At 43.0% G+C, this 13,805-nt stretch overlaps 2 protein-coding genes and 1 long non-coding RNA gene across 4 annotated transcripts in view; 2 read left to right on the top strand and 1 right to left on the bottom strand.

Moving 5' to 3' along the window:
• Positions 1 to 13,805, bottom strand: part of LOC149984698 (uncharacterized) — a 114,926-nt gene that overhangs the window by 91,122 nt on the left and 9,999 nt on the right. The window lies entirely within an intron of this gene.
• On the top strand, positions 153 to 3,227 carry jagn1a (jagunal homolog 1a). The gene is made up of 3 exons (XM_021597888.3): positions 153 to 734; positions 1,381 to 1,478; positions 1,685 to 3,227. The coding sequence occupies exons 2-3, from the start codon at positions 1,390 to 1,392 to the stop codon at positions 2,145 to 2,147; spliced, it is 552 nt and encodes a 183-aa protein (XP_021453563.1). The 5' UTR covers positions 153 to 734; positions 1,381 to 1,389; the 3' UTR covers positions 2,148 to 3,227.
• Positions 4,017 to 13,805, top strand: part of LOC110520510 (protein TFG) — a 33,438-nt gene continuing 23,649 nt past the window's right edge. The window contains exons 1-3 of one of the 2 annotated variants that reach the window (XM_021597886.3): positions 4,017 to 4,202; positions 5,710 to 5,916; positions 8,405 to 8,488. In XM_021597886.3, the coding sequence (XP_021453561.1) occupies positions 5,733 to 5,916; positions 8,405 to 8,488 (268 nt within the window). In that variant the 5' untranslated portion in view covers positions 4,017 to 4,202; positions 5,710 to 5,732. The remainder of the gene's footprint in view (positions 4,203 to 5,709; positions 5,917 to 8,404; positions 8,489 to 13,805) is intronic. The other variant, XM_090230294.1, reaches the window with a different exon arrangement.

Below are 13,805 nucleotides of genomic sequence, written 5' to 3'. Positions count from 1 at the left end.
TTTTAACATATATCAAAACATGTATAATTTTATTGTGTGACACTGATAAGTGCATATCAGATTAGTCCAGTTCACCAGTCAAAATTCAATAAAGTAATTTTACTTGCCCCGGATGGCCAGTAAATATCCTCTGGCTCTGTCTTGATCATATTGCTCTTGACTGATATGCCATATTGAGAAGAGATGAGCATTCTGTGCTGCCAGAGACAGACAGATACTCTAAGTTGACTCGCCCATGGTTATTAAATGGTATCAAATGCTCAAGACAAAGATCAATAAAGGTAAATAGGATTCATCCTATAGCTTCTTCTATCACACATTTTTTGGCACATCTATTGAGTACCACTTGAGGGTGTGGCAAAACGTAATGTTAATTTTAATCAAATGTGTTATTGTATTTCGTCGTTTTAAGAGGTGCTTTCTTTTTTCCGCAAAACACAAAAGGAAACGCGCCTGGTGTCTTACCAACAATTATGTTTCCGTGATGGAAAACGAAGCAGACAAAAAAATAGTCAATGGACCAGTCTCGAAAGGCTCACGAAGGATGTTGAGAGAAAATGGGATGCTGCGACTGATGTGATGCGCGTGCGCAGTGCGCACAACGCATGTGTCTTGTCCTCTATTCAGCCGGCTTCTATCTATTCACCCAGCTTCTATTAATCTTGGCATTTAGGCATATGTAGGTACTGTAGTAGCTCGCTAACTACGTTCATTCAGCATCTCAGTAACAAACGGTAAGAATCCTCAATTAATTGTTATTTTTAAACTACTGTACGGTGAATTACTGCATTCAATGCAATTTTCAGTACGCTAGCCAGTTAGCGATTGCTAACGTACGTTAGCATTACAATTTATTAGCAGGTGAAATATGGATGACACATGGATGAACCGATAAATCGGTGAAACGTTTGCATACAAAGACATTTATGCAGCGAGAGTGTGATCTCGGTAACCTCATTTCCAAGAGGACAATGAATGAATCCGCTTAACATAGCTAGCTAACCTGACCGACCAACTGCTTGTGAAAGTTATGCTAGCTAACGTTAAATAGCGAACGTTAGCAAAGCTTTCCCAGTTGCCAGAGAAATATGCAACTAGCTACTATTCATATCTATTGATGTTATATTACGGTTGATAAAACAACTTAAATAATAGACGATCTTCTAATATTCAATTGTTTAAGTGTAGAAATAGAAGACTGATCATCACATCTCAGTGTGTCTGTCTGCATGGATCAACTCTTTGTCATTGTCATGGATTAAATGCATGTAAAGAACGCATATGCTCATTATTGATGAATCAGATGTGGGCAAAATAAATTATAAAATGTACACCAAGTCAAATAAGACAAATTATTGTTTTTGGTTTTTGGGTAAGCAGGTTGTTACCATGACGTCTCGTGTGGGCCCTCGAGCTGCAGGTACTGATGGGAGTGACTTCAAACACAGAGAGAAGGTGGCCTCACACTACCAGATGAGGTAATCTGTCATGTCTGTCTGCTGGCTGGCTGGCTGTATGCCTGTGTCTGTGTCTGTCTCTGCGCTTGTTTGTCTGCCTGTCTGTCTGTCTGCGCTTGCCTTTCTGTCTGTCTGAGTGCGCCTGCCTGTCTATTACCATATTGTTTATAGTTATCCATTAACCATACTGTCTCAACTCCCTCTCCCCCTTTTCCCTGTGTCTCCAGCGCCTCGCTAAAGTCTGAGATCCGGAAACTCAACTTTGTCCACCTGCTGCTCTGGCTCCTGGTGGCGGCCCAGGTGATCGTCAGCAAACTTGACCTGGTGCCAAGCGATAAAGTGGCTGAGCCCTACAGATGGGAGTACCCCTACCTGATCAGTCTCTTTCCACTGGTCACCGGCAGCCTGTCACTGCCCAAGAACAACATCAGCTACCTGGTGATCTCCATGATCAGCTCAGGCCTGTTCTCCATCGCTCCACTCTTCTACGGCTCCATGGAGATGCTCGGCGAGGCCCAGCAGCTGTACCGCCACGGCAAGGCTTACCGCTTCATCTTTGGCTGGGCGGCGGTCACCGTCATGTACCTGGTGATGGTGGTGGCGGTGCAGGTGCACGCCTGGCAGATCTACTACAGCAAGAAGCTGCTGGACGCCTGGTTCGACTCCACACAGGAGAAGAAGAAGAAGTGATGAGGATGTTTTGTGGGTTTTGAGGCTAGGGGAAAACTGTTTGTGTTTTTCTCTCTGTCTTTAGGATGCATATATTAGTATATTCTGTTATTTATTTATTACCTCATGCAATCACTGGCTATTATGTCTTTCCAGATGGTCTATCCAACACACATTTTCTCGCCAAAACACGCATACTCTCTCTCTCCATTTCAAAGACACTCAGGTGTATACATTTTCTCTCACATACACAAACAATTAGTGGCGCAGCGGTCTAAGGCACTGCACCTCAGTGCTAGAGGTGTCACTACAGACCCAGCATCGTTAGGGTTTGGCTGGGGTAGGCCGTCATTGTAAATAAGAATTTGTTCTTAACCGACTTGCCTAGTTAAATAAAATAAATGAAAATAAAAGCAATTCTCTACTTTGTTTATCTGGCCTCAGATAATAAACGATAGAGACTGCAGCTCCTTCTGAGACCACAATATTTACAGCTGTTGTGAAGCATTTAGACGTATGAACCAAGCCCTTGTGTGAGACTGCAGCATGACGGAGGATCTCTACTGACTCTTTGTCTTAACAGTGGAGGAATGAGGGCTGGACAAGTTTGTTGTCACGGTTTCAGTAAATTGACATCCGCCGACTAGTCTGTCAATATTGAAAGCCCTGTAAGGCATGCGCTCAAGTACTGTGTAAAGCTTGAGACTGAGAGACATGGGATGTTGTGTTTCAAAGGCAAAAAAAATGTATGCATCATTGCGCTAAAGTTGGCCTGACAGGTTAGTCTGTGTCTTGACAGCTATCAAGGGGTCTTGATTTGCCCCTGTAATGTGCCCAAACTGTAGTGCTCATCAGGGTTTTTGTCAATACCAGTCAATTCATATAGTAAACCAAATATAATTTCCAAATTATCATTGATAAGCATTGAAGAGAATTGGAATTTCAGTGTACTTCCTGAATTGACTGGATTTGAAATGGAATTGACCCCAACCCTGGTGCTCATCATTCATATATCTCTTCTGTTCTGTTCTGTATGCTTGACCCTTTGCTCCCTCACTTTTTATGATTATGTTTTTACCACCAATAAAAAGGGAAATTAAATCCTTGTTGTCTTGATTGTGTCTTTAGTTGTCTTGATTGTTACAAACCTTGTGATGTGCTTGATGAGTAGTTTCATCACAGTTGCTTTCACCATATAATCACAGTAACCTTTGAAATTAAGCAAAACATGTCTAGTAAAAGTCAGTATAGAGGAAACCACATCACACAGAGTCACATATTTCATATAAAACTCAATTTCTCAACCTGCTCCTATGCAGTGTTGTAAAGTACTTTAGTAAAAAATACTTGAAAGTACTACTTAAGTAGTTTTACTTCACTACATTCCTAAAGAAAAGTATTTACTTTTTACACCATACATTTTCCTTGACACCCTAAAGTACTCTTTACATTTTAATGCTTAGCTGGACAGGAAAATGAGCAAATTCACACACTTATTAAGAGAACATCCCTGGTCATCCCTACTGCCTCTGATCTGACGGACTCACTAAACTCATGCTTCGTTTGTAAATGATGTCTGAGTGGTGGAACGTGCCCCTGGCTATCCGTAAATTAAAATAAGACAATGATGCTGTCTGGATTGCTTAATATAAGGAATTTAAAATGATTTACACTTGTACTTTTACTTTTGATACTTAAGTAAATTTTAGCAATTACATTTACTTTTGATACTTGTGTGTAATTCAAACCAAATACTTTAGCCTTTTATTCAAGTAGTATTTTACTGGATGACTTTCACTTGAGTCATTTTCTATTAAGGTATCATTACTTTTACTCAAGTATGAAATTTGGGTACTTTTTCCACCACTGTTCCTAGGCAGAAAAAAATACGTCAAATTGTTGAGTCACTACTGCGCGCTCCGCTGTATGCCACGTACAGGTTTACGTCGACAAGCGGGCAGACTTCCTCATGTGAGGCTAGGATTCTGTGTTTGCCAGCCCTGGTTAAATATTTTGGCTGACAAGGTCCTGAGAGAAATACCGACACAACAGTGGGATTAAGTCGTCCAGTTACAGGTGGGATACATATAGCTGTCTGTTTCGATATGGCTAATATTGACAACCTGGATCACAGTTAGCATTTCAACCTAACGAATGATACTAGCATCGGGTTTGTTATGTTTTTAAAGTCACATTTGTTTTATTTTCTCAAAGACCTCTCTTAAATTGTATACATAATGTTATCGGTGCAATGATATTGTTTTTTGTATTAAATTAAATCGAAGTTTCATTCTCTGATGCTAAACTGTGAATTATTTTGCAGGAAGTCAACATTCTAACTATAAATGGGAGTTTTGAGTTGGTCTGTATTTGGCATGGTTCTACATTCTGTCAGTTACAGGAAAATTGGCTATGTAATGATCCAACTTGGCTTTCTTACTAGCTAGTTAGCGAGTTACATTCGTTTTGACACCTCTAACAACAATACAATTATCTAGTTATGTTAGCTAACAATATAACCAGTGCAACAGATTTTGAGCCAGAGTTAGTTATTGGCATAACAGCAAACTAACGAGCTGTCAAATTACCACGCTAGGTAACGTTAGCTTTCATGTCATGAATCACTGCAAATAAAATGACAAGCTGTAATCCCGAACCTCGCCCTTTCATTAGTCAGCAAGTTAATGGAATTACTTCTGTACAAGCCTTATGTTAAATTGAGATGGGTGTCATAACTTGCTATATTATGCGAACTATCTAGACATACACCTTTTGTTGGTAGCTAATTTAGCTAGCTTGTTTGCTAGCCAAAGGCCAGACCAACAAGTTCAAATCAGGATCAACTAAAGTAGTTGCATTTGACGTGATTGAATATATGTATTGTAATTGTTTTTTGATAAAAGGCCTATCTGGGTGTGGACTGGATAGGGAAGGGATTGTTCATCATAAACTAATCAGTTCAGCTAGTGCTTATATTATTCTGATGATATTAACCAGTTGTGTGTCATGAACCATGATCCACTCAACACATTCTACAAACTCACTCTTTCAATTCAAGTTAGTACTTGGCCTATATAGGCCCAAGTCTCTTTGTAGGGATGCATAAGAACCGGCCTGCCAGCTCAGCCTGGCATTTATTTTTTTAAACGTTTGAAGCAGAACTGTACAAAATAGTAAAGTGGTTCCTAGAGGGCAGTGACCACTGGCCAGCTGTAGTGCATTCTATGTCATGCAAAGGTAAAGATGAGTGAATCCAATTGGGTTGCTAGATGAATGATTCTTCCATTTTTCCATGGTCCAAACACTTTGTATCTGAAGGATGTTTTAACTGATGGTGCTGATCTGTTTTTCAATGGTTGTTTGTGGCTCACTAATCATCTATAGCAGTGGTTCCCAAACTGGGGTGGGGGGGATGCATGACAAAATATGTAGAATTGCAGGAAATGAGCTTTAAACCTGCACAACTCTCTTCACCAACAAGAGGGGTGTGAACAGTTTGTCATGAACAGTGCTTGTTCCTATAGAAACCTACATGATTCCTGTGTAATGTTCCATCTCCTTCCTGTTGTGATGTCCCCTCCAGAGGTGGGAGCAGTAGACTGTACCATGAACGGACAACTGGACCTGAGCGGCAAGCTGATCATCAAGGCCCAGCTGGGCGATGACATCAGACGCATCCCCATCCACAATGAGGACATCACCTATGACGAGCTGGTGCTGATGATGCAGCGTGTCTTCAGGGGCAAGCTGCAGAGCAACGACGAGGTCACCATCAAATACAAGGACGAGGGTAAGCATGGAAGGGGACTGGGCCGTTCTGGAATAAGATGGATTATCACAATACTGGTTGTCCGTGTGCTGCTAACTACTTAGCTTCCTCCACTGTCCGACTGCCCCATACTGGGCTCAAACCAGTGATCCTCTGCTTAGCAACACAAATGACAGCCCTCCTTGATAACGTGTAAACCGATAGAACCATACAAAAGGTACCAATTTGGATGGCTCCATCCGCAACATTTTAAGATGGCTGTGAAATAAGTTTACGTTCTTAACTCCGTTGTGCTAGCTAGATGCCATCTGACCCCTCAACATTTAGCTGCTCCCTGCTGGATGCCATCTGACCCCTCAACATTTAGCTGCTCCCTGCTGGATGCCATCTGACCCCTCAACATTTAGCTGCTCCCTGCTAGATGCCATCTGACCCCTCAACATTTAGCTGCTCCCTGCTAGATGCCATCTGACCCCTCAACATTTAGCTGCTCCCTGCTGGATGCCATCTGACCCCTCAACATTTAGCTGCTCCCTGCTGGATGCCATCTGACCCCTCAACATTTAGCTGCTCCCTGCTGGATGCCATCTGACCCCTCAACATTTAGCTGCTCCCTGCTGGATGCCATCTGACCCCTCAACATTTAGCTGCTCCCTGCTGGATGCCATCTGACCCCTCAACATTTAGCTGCTCCCTGCTAGATGCCATCTGACCCCTCAACATTTAGCTGCTCCCTGCTGGATGCCATCTGACCCCTCAACATTTAGCTGCTCCCTGCTGGATGCCATCTGACCCCTCAACATTTAGCTGCTCCCTGCTAGATGCCATCTGACCCCTCAACATTTAGCTGCTCCCTGCTGGATGCCATCTGACCCCTCAACATTTAGCTGCTCCCTGCTAGATGCCATCTGACCCCTCAACATTTAGCTGCTCCCTGCTAGATGCCATCTGACCCCTCAACATTTAGCTGCTCCCTGCTAGATGCCATCTGACCCCTCAACATTTAGCTGCTCCCTGCTGGATGCCATCTGACCCCTCAACATTTAGCTGCTCCCTGCTGGATGCCATCTGACCCCTCAACATTTAGCTGCTCCCTGCTGGATGCCATCTGACCCCTCAACATTTAGCTGCTCCCTGCTGGATGCCATCTGACCCCTCAACATTTAGCTGCTCCCTGCTAGATGCCATCTGACCCCTCAACATTTAGCTGCTCCCTGCTGGATGCCATCTGACCCCTCAACATTTAGCTGCTCCCTGCTGGATGCCATCTGACCCCTCAACATTTAGCTGCTCCCTGCTGGATGCCATCTGACCCCTCAACATTTAGCTACTCCCTGCTGGATGCCATCTGACCCCTCAACATTTAGCTGCTCCCTGCTGGATGCCATCTGACCCCTCAACATTTAGCTGCTCCCTGCTGGATGCCATCTGACCCCTCAACATTTAGCTGCTCCCTGCTAGATGCCATCTGACCCCTCAACATTTAGCTGCTCCCTGCTGGGTGCCATCTGACCCCTCAACATTTAGCTGCTCCCTGCTGGATGCCATCTGACCCCTCAACATTTAGCTGCTCCCTGCTGGATGCCATCTGACCTCTCAACATTTAGCTGCTCCCTGCTAGATGCCTATCTGACCCCTCAACATTTAGCTGCTCCCTGCTGGATGCCATCTGACCCCTCAACATTTAGCTGCTCCCTGCTGGATGCCATCTGACCCCTCAACATTTAGCTGCTCCCTGCTGGATGCCATCTGACCCCTCAACATTTAGCTGCTCCCTGCTGGATGCCATCTGACCCCTCAACATTTAGCTGCTCCCTGCTGGATGCCATCTGACCCCTCAACATTTAGCTGCTCCCTGCTGGATGCCATCTGACCCCTCAACATTTAGCTGCTCCCTGCTGGATGCCATCTGATCCCTCAACATTTAGCTGCTCCCTGCTAGATGCCATCTGACCCCTCAACATTTAGCTGCTCCCTGCTGGATGCCATCTGACCCCTCAACATTTAGCTGCTCCCTGCTGGATGCCATCTGACCCCTCAACATTTAGCTGCTCCCTGCTGGATGCCATCTGACCCCTCAACATATAGCTGCTCCCTGCGAGATGCCATCTGACCCCTCAACATTTAGCTGCTCCCTGCTGGATGCCATCTGACCCCTCAACATTTAGCTGCTCCCTGCTGGATGCCATCTGACCCCTCAACATTTAGCTGCTCCCTGCTGGATGCCATCTGACCCCTCAACATTTAGCTGTTCCTTGCTGGTAATGGAAACGGATGTTGTCTACCCATACACTTGAGAATATATCCTCCCTCCCCTTTTTTAGAGTTATTATTGGAAGTAAGAGAATATGTTAATGTGAGGGTTTCTACCTCACAGCTTTCACCAATTCAGTCATTTCAGAATAGTCATTATCTTAGGAAATAAGGATTCATTGTGAAAGTATTAGAACGTGGCCTCATTCTGATTTGGGTTCTGAATGATGTTCCCTGCTCTCTTCTCTTCCTGTAGACGATGACCTCATTACTATTTTCGACAGCTCGGACCTGTCTTTCGCCATCCAGTGCAGTAGGATCCTCAAACTCACTCTCTTCGGTAAGATATTATCATACACATACATAACCATCCCTTCCTTTTTTTACTATAGGCCTAAGTGCTGCTGTGCCAAGCGCGCCCATCCTTGAATAATCAAAACAACTTGATTTTTCCCGTAGGATATTAAAGTAGGCTCATTCTGTTTTTCTAGTCTTTGTTATGGTACTGTACTATATATAACTTATGTCCTTTGTATCCTCTTGACTGCTCATTCTGACTGTACCATTCCAACAGCACCCTCTCTCCAAAAGTTAAGGTTCATTTCCAGGAACATGCCACAGGGAGGCAGTCTAGTCTCATAGTTTGACATTGAACCTGAGGTCTTCATAGATCTACCTGAACTTGATTACCCGAGATCCGACCCAGTCACATTTTGTAGTTAACCCTCGGATCCCGCTCGGTGGCCACGGGCCTCGGATCTTTGTGAAAATATGTGAAATACTGACCGGATCCCAAATTACATTTGAAGAGTTTAGTTCCTAAACAACATTTCATACATTTTAAATGTTATCTTAGGGCTGAATGACTGTCAGGGGGGGTCCCTTTTCATCAAATCAGATGTGTCATTTTGTGACAAAAAGACAAATTTGCTTTATTAAAACAAGCCACTTATGTGATGTGGGGTAAAATAGCCTACTTGTTGTGAGAGAGGAGGACGCACAGCGGAAAAGAGTGATAGCACCTAGACTATATAAAGTGAGTTTCTGAAACATTGAGTCAGTTGTTCTTTGCAGACGTGAAGAAGAAACTGAATGAAAGACCGTAGAGGGAGGAAAAAACAACAGTCATCTGTATACCCCTCATTTATGTACATTGTGGATATGAAGGGGAAAAGGGTTGCCCATATTGTCAAGACCTGAGCTATTTAATTAGTTTTATTTATAAAATTTACTACTTTATTTAGGGTATTTCATTTATTTTTTAAAGCTTTGTCTATTTAGTAGGCTTTTGCTATTTATTTAGGCTTTTTCCTTTGTTTAAAACCCCCTAGAGTCGATGCCTGCGCCCCGGTGGAAATCTCATTAGCATAATAATATCTGCATAAAAATGTCAGTTTCAGCTAGAGATTGTTTATTTTTTTTGCATTGAATCTGTCTCAGTCCACCGCATCTGCTGATGTCACTTCCGCACCCCAGGCTTAGACGGGGCTTACCTAGACAGTTGTGTGTTCAAATAACAGTTGAACTAATGTTGAATATCTCGAGTCAAGTGTGATATTTGTCAGCATAAAGATGAGTGGCTCATTTATGCTCTAGATTTGTGGCTTTCGTTCAAAATAAATAAGCTATATAATGCAGAGTTATTTACACATTCTTTCTGATCGTCTTTAATAAAGAACAGATATTTGACTAAGTTAATCTGCTCATGTTTGCGGTAGACTCATTGCCGTAGGCTTATCTGCAGAAATATTGTCTTTCTAATGTTGGAAGGCTGCCGATTTGATTGGGTAATGCATGGATAGGAATAAGAAATATCAGGACAACTTGTCTCTTCAACTCTCAGAACAGTAGGACTACACAACCGTGGCATGGATTACTTTTCGATCAAACCCATATCCAAACCAGACTGATTCTGCGGGCCTAAAGGCTATATCTCCATTTAATTTAGAACAAAAAATATTAGGCTATTATATGAGTTAGACCTGAGTTGTAGAACGACATATTTTGGTAGGCTATAACACTTGCTAGCGTCCTAAAATCACAAAATAAAAATCCTTGAATCTAAAAAATGTGGTCAACAGAAACATGCAATTATAGCGTTGGTATACTGAACTCTAGATCAGGGATCATCAACTAGTTTCATCCACAAGCCGATTTAAAAAAAATAATAATAATAATAATAATTTGAAAATTATTGAGCGGATGTTCGGGTGTCTGGAACATTAAACCATTTTTGTCGACTGCAAATTGATTGCAAGAAGCCCAAACAGAGATAATATTTGACTGAATCATTTTAAACCTTGCTTACATTCGTATATGATCATGTGCGGGGGAATATTTGAACAGATTTCCAAAATTCAAATCACTTGGGGCTGATATCCTGGTGTTTATACAGTCTTATGTCCAGCAATGAAAATGATCAAATAAAAATATATTTGTTTTTCTCAAAAAATGTGTGAGGCCAAATAAAACCACCTAGCGTGGCAGTAAAGCTAAAAAAGAATGTTTCTTTCTTATCCGTTTAAGTCGGATACAGACCTGACCCAATTTGGATCCAATTCTCTCTCAGGTCGGACATGTTGTGTCAGATCTGGTCCACCTCGTATCCGAACTGGATCGGATATTGATTTCCCCCCCCATAATACTGGATCCTGTTGGTTGGGTAGAAATGTAATGGTTCGGATCTCAATTTTTGGATCCAAGAAGACCTCGACATTGAACTCCTACTTCGTACCCCTTGACACTTTGTTTTTCTCTCCTGCCAGTATTGTCCCAAAGGCAGTGTTCCTATGCTGGTTGGTTAGTAGAGGCACCAAGCTATACTACTTTTCACATGTCTCTCAGGAATTGAGCTCCATCTCGGGCTCCATGTTGTCAACCCCTTTTCAGAGAGTTTTAAGAGTGTGCTCTGCAAAGGATGGCAGATGGACGACGAAGACTTTTGTCTGGTTTAGGCCTAATCATCATAATGCCTTCTGATCTTCTGCCAGTGCCAGAGACATCCCTGTCCCTACGTGTGTGTGTGTGTGTGTGTGTGTGTGTGTGTGTGTGTGTGTGTGTGTGTGTGTGTGTGTGTGTGTGTGTGTGTGTGTGTGTCCATGTCCATGTCACAGTATTGTACTCTGGCCATGTGTTATGCTTCCGCCTTTGTTTCACAGTGCAGAAATGTCAGATATGCATAACTGTTTACACAAACACACCTCTCCCTCTCATCTCCAATGCCAGCAGGCCCCATGATGTAATATCCTGTGCTCTGTTCCCAATTACACCCCAGTGTCCCTGAACTATCCCTGCTATTATTAGAGAGGGAGCGGCAGAAAGTAAATGTTTTGGGGATATTTGACTCCATCCTGAGACTTTAGTGCCGAGGCCTGGAGCGCCAGCACGTCCTGCCGGCCGTGACCTCACGTGTAGTCGATATTCCCAGACATGTGTACAGGGATTGGGAGCAGGAGGGGAGAGTAGGATTCATCCCGACTGTCCGTCTCCATCCAGGGCCTTTTTCTGACCCGCTGGGTCTCTGCTCACACAGGAATCTGGAATTCTGTCTGTAGAATGCCCTTGTATGTCATATACTACAGTCACATTGTCACATATACCATGTGTCCAAAGCTCCCATCATGCATTTCAACTGAGCTTTATTTGTTGGGCTTCCTGTAGTGTAGAACTGTGCTCATCTGTCTGTACTAGTTGTGCTCCAGGAGTTGAGTGTTGGTCACATCTCAAATGACTCCCTGTTCCCCATTGAGTACACTACTTCTAGCCAGAGCCACAGCCTTAGTGTCGCTTTGTGGTTTCAGTCATGTGGTTTCTGTGTCAAGCCAGAGTACTGTAGGACTGCTCATCTCCCTGCTCTTTTTGTACCCATTGATGGGCATACTCTCCCTCTCCTCTGTGCCCCTATAATCTCTATCTATTGATTCATTCCAGTGCTGATGAGGATTGTGTTGTGCTATGGCAGCCTGTAAGACTGGGACTCATTGAGATGATACATGGTTCCCAAACTTTTTCACTCCGGCTCCCTCTCCAGCATTGGGGAACATCTTCCCCCTGCGTCTATTTCTATGGGCAGAAGCTCTGTTCATGACACAAACTGTTCACACTCCTCTGCATTCACACAGGACCAAAATAAATGTACTGGACTCATGTTATAGTGATCAGAAGGACTGTCTGGTACAGATCACTGTATCCTATAGCTCTGGGATGCTGCAAGGTGGGTGGAGAGAGATTGAAGAGGTGATCCTCACCCTTACCATTGTGAAGTTCCATACCATTATATATTTGAACTGTAATAATGTTATATTGTCTCACACTTATTTTGTCTCGTACTCTTCTCACTCTTCCCCCAATATATCCCCTCCCTAGCTTTCTTTCTCTCTCCCTCTCTCGCTGTCTGTCTCCCTCGCTTTGTCTCTCGCTCTCAATTCAATGACAACGTGCCACAAATCTTGCTGCTGTGATTGCCTACTGTGTTATTTGGCCTAACATGAAGGGGAGTTTATCAATATTTTATTTGTTTTTAAATTGTTTATGGGTCCGAGTGATCTGTGGGAAATACACTGAACAAATCAAATTGTATTTGTCACATACACATGGTTAGCAGATGTTAATGCGAGTGTAGCGAAATGCTTGTGCTTCTAGTTCCGACAATGCTGTAATAACCAACGAGTAATCTAACCTAGCAATTCCACAACTACTACCTTATACACACAAGTGTAAAGAGATAAAGAATATGTACATAAAGATATATGAATGAGTGATGGTTCAGAATGGCATAGGCAAGATGCAGTAGATGGCATCGAGTACAGTATATACAGTGCCTTGCGAAAGTATTCGGCCCCCTTGAACTTTGCGACCTTTTGCCACATTTCAGGCTTCAAACATAAAGATATAAAACTGTATTTTTTTGTGAAGAATCAACAACAAGTGGGACACAATCATGAAGTGGAACGACATTTATTGGATATTTCAAACTTTTTTAACAAATCAAAAACTGAAAAATTGGGCGTGCAAAATTATTCAGCCCCCTTAAGTTAATACTTTGTAGCGCCACCTTTTGCTGCGATTACAGCTGTAAGTCGCTTGGGGTATGTCTCTATCAGTTTTGCACATCGAGAGACTGACATTTTTTCCCATTCCTCCTTGCAAAACAGCTCGAGCTCAGTGAGGTTGGATGGAGAGCATTTGTGAACAGCAGTTTTCAGTTCTTTCCACAGATTCTCGATTGGATTCAGGTCTGGACTTTGACTTGGCCATTCTAACACCTGGATATGTTTATTTTTGAACCATTCCATTGTAGATTTTGCTTTATGTTTTGGATCATTGTCTTGTTGGAAGACAAATATCCGTCCCAGTCTCAGGTCTTTTGCAGACTCCCATCAGGTTTTCTTCCAGAATGGTCCTGTATTTGGCTCCATCCATCTTCCCATCAATTTTAACCATCTTCCCTGTCCCTGCTGAAGAAAAGCAGGCCCAAACCATGATGCTGCCACCACCATGTTTGACAGTGGGGATGGTGTGTTCAGCTGTGTTGCTTTTACGCCAAACATAACATTTTGCATTGTTGCCAAAAAGTTCAATTTTGGTTTCATCTGACCAGAGCACCTTCTTCCACATGTTTGGTGTGTCTCCCAGGTGGCTTGTGGCAAACTTTAAAC

This window comes from Oncorhynchus mykiss, chromosome 3 (assembly GCF_057628025.1).
Source record: "Oncorhynchus mykiss isolate SJ-2025 chromosome 3, ASM5762802v1, whole genome shotgun sequence".
NCBI classification, from domain to species: Eukaryota; Metazoa; Chordata; class Actinopteri; order Salmoniformes; family Salmonidae; genus Oncorhynchus; species Oncorhynchus mykiss.
The sequence above is the reverse complement of the archived record's forward strand: the minus strand, read 5'-3'. Positions and strand labels throughout refer to the sequence as shown.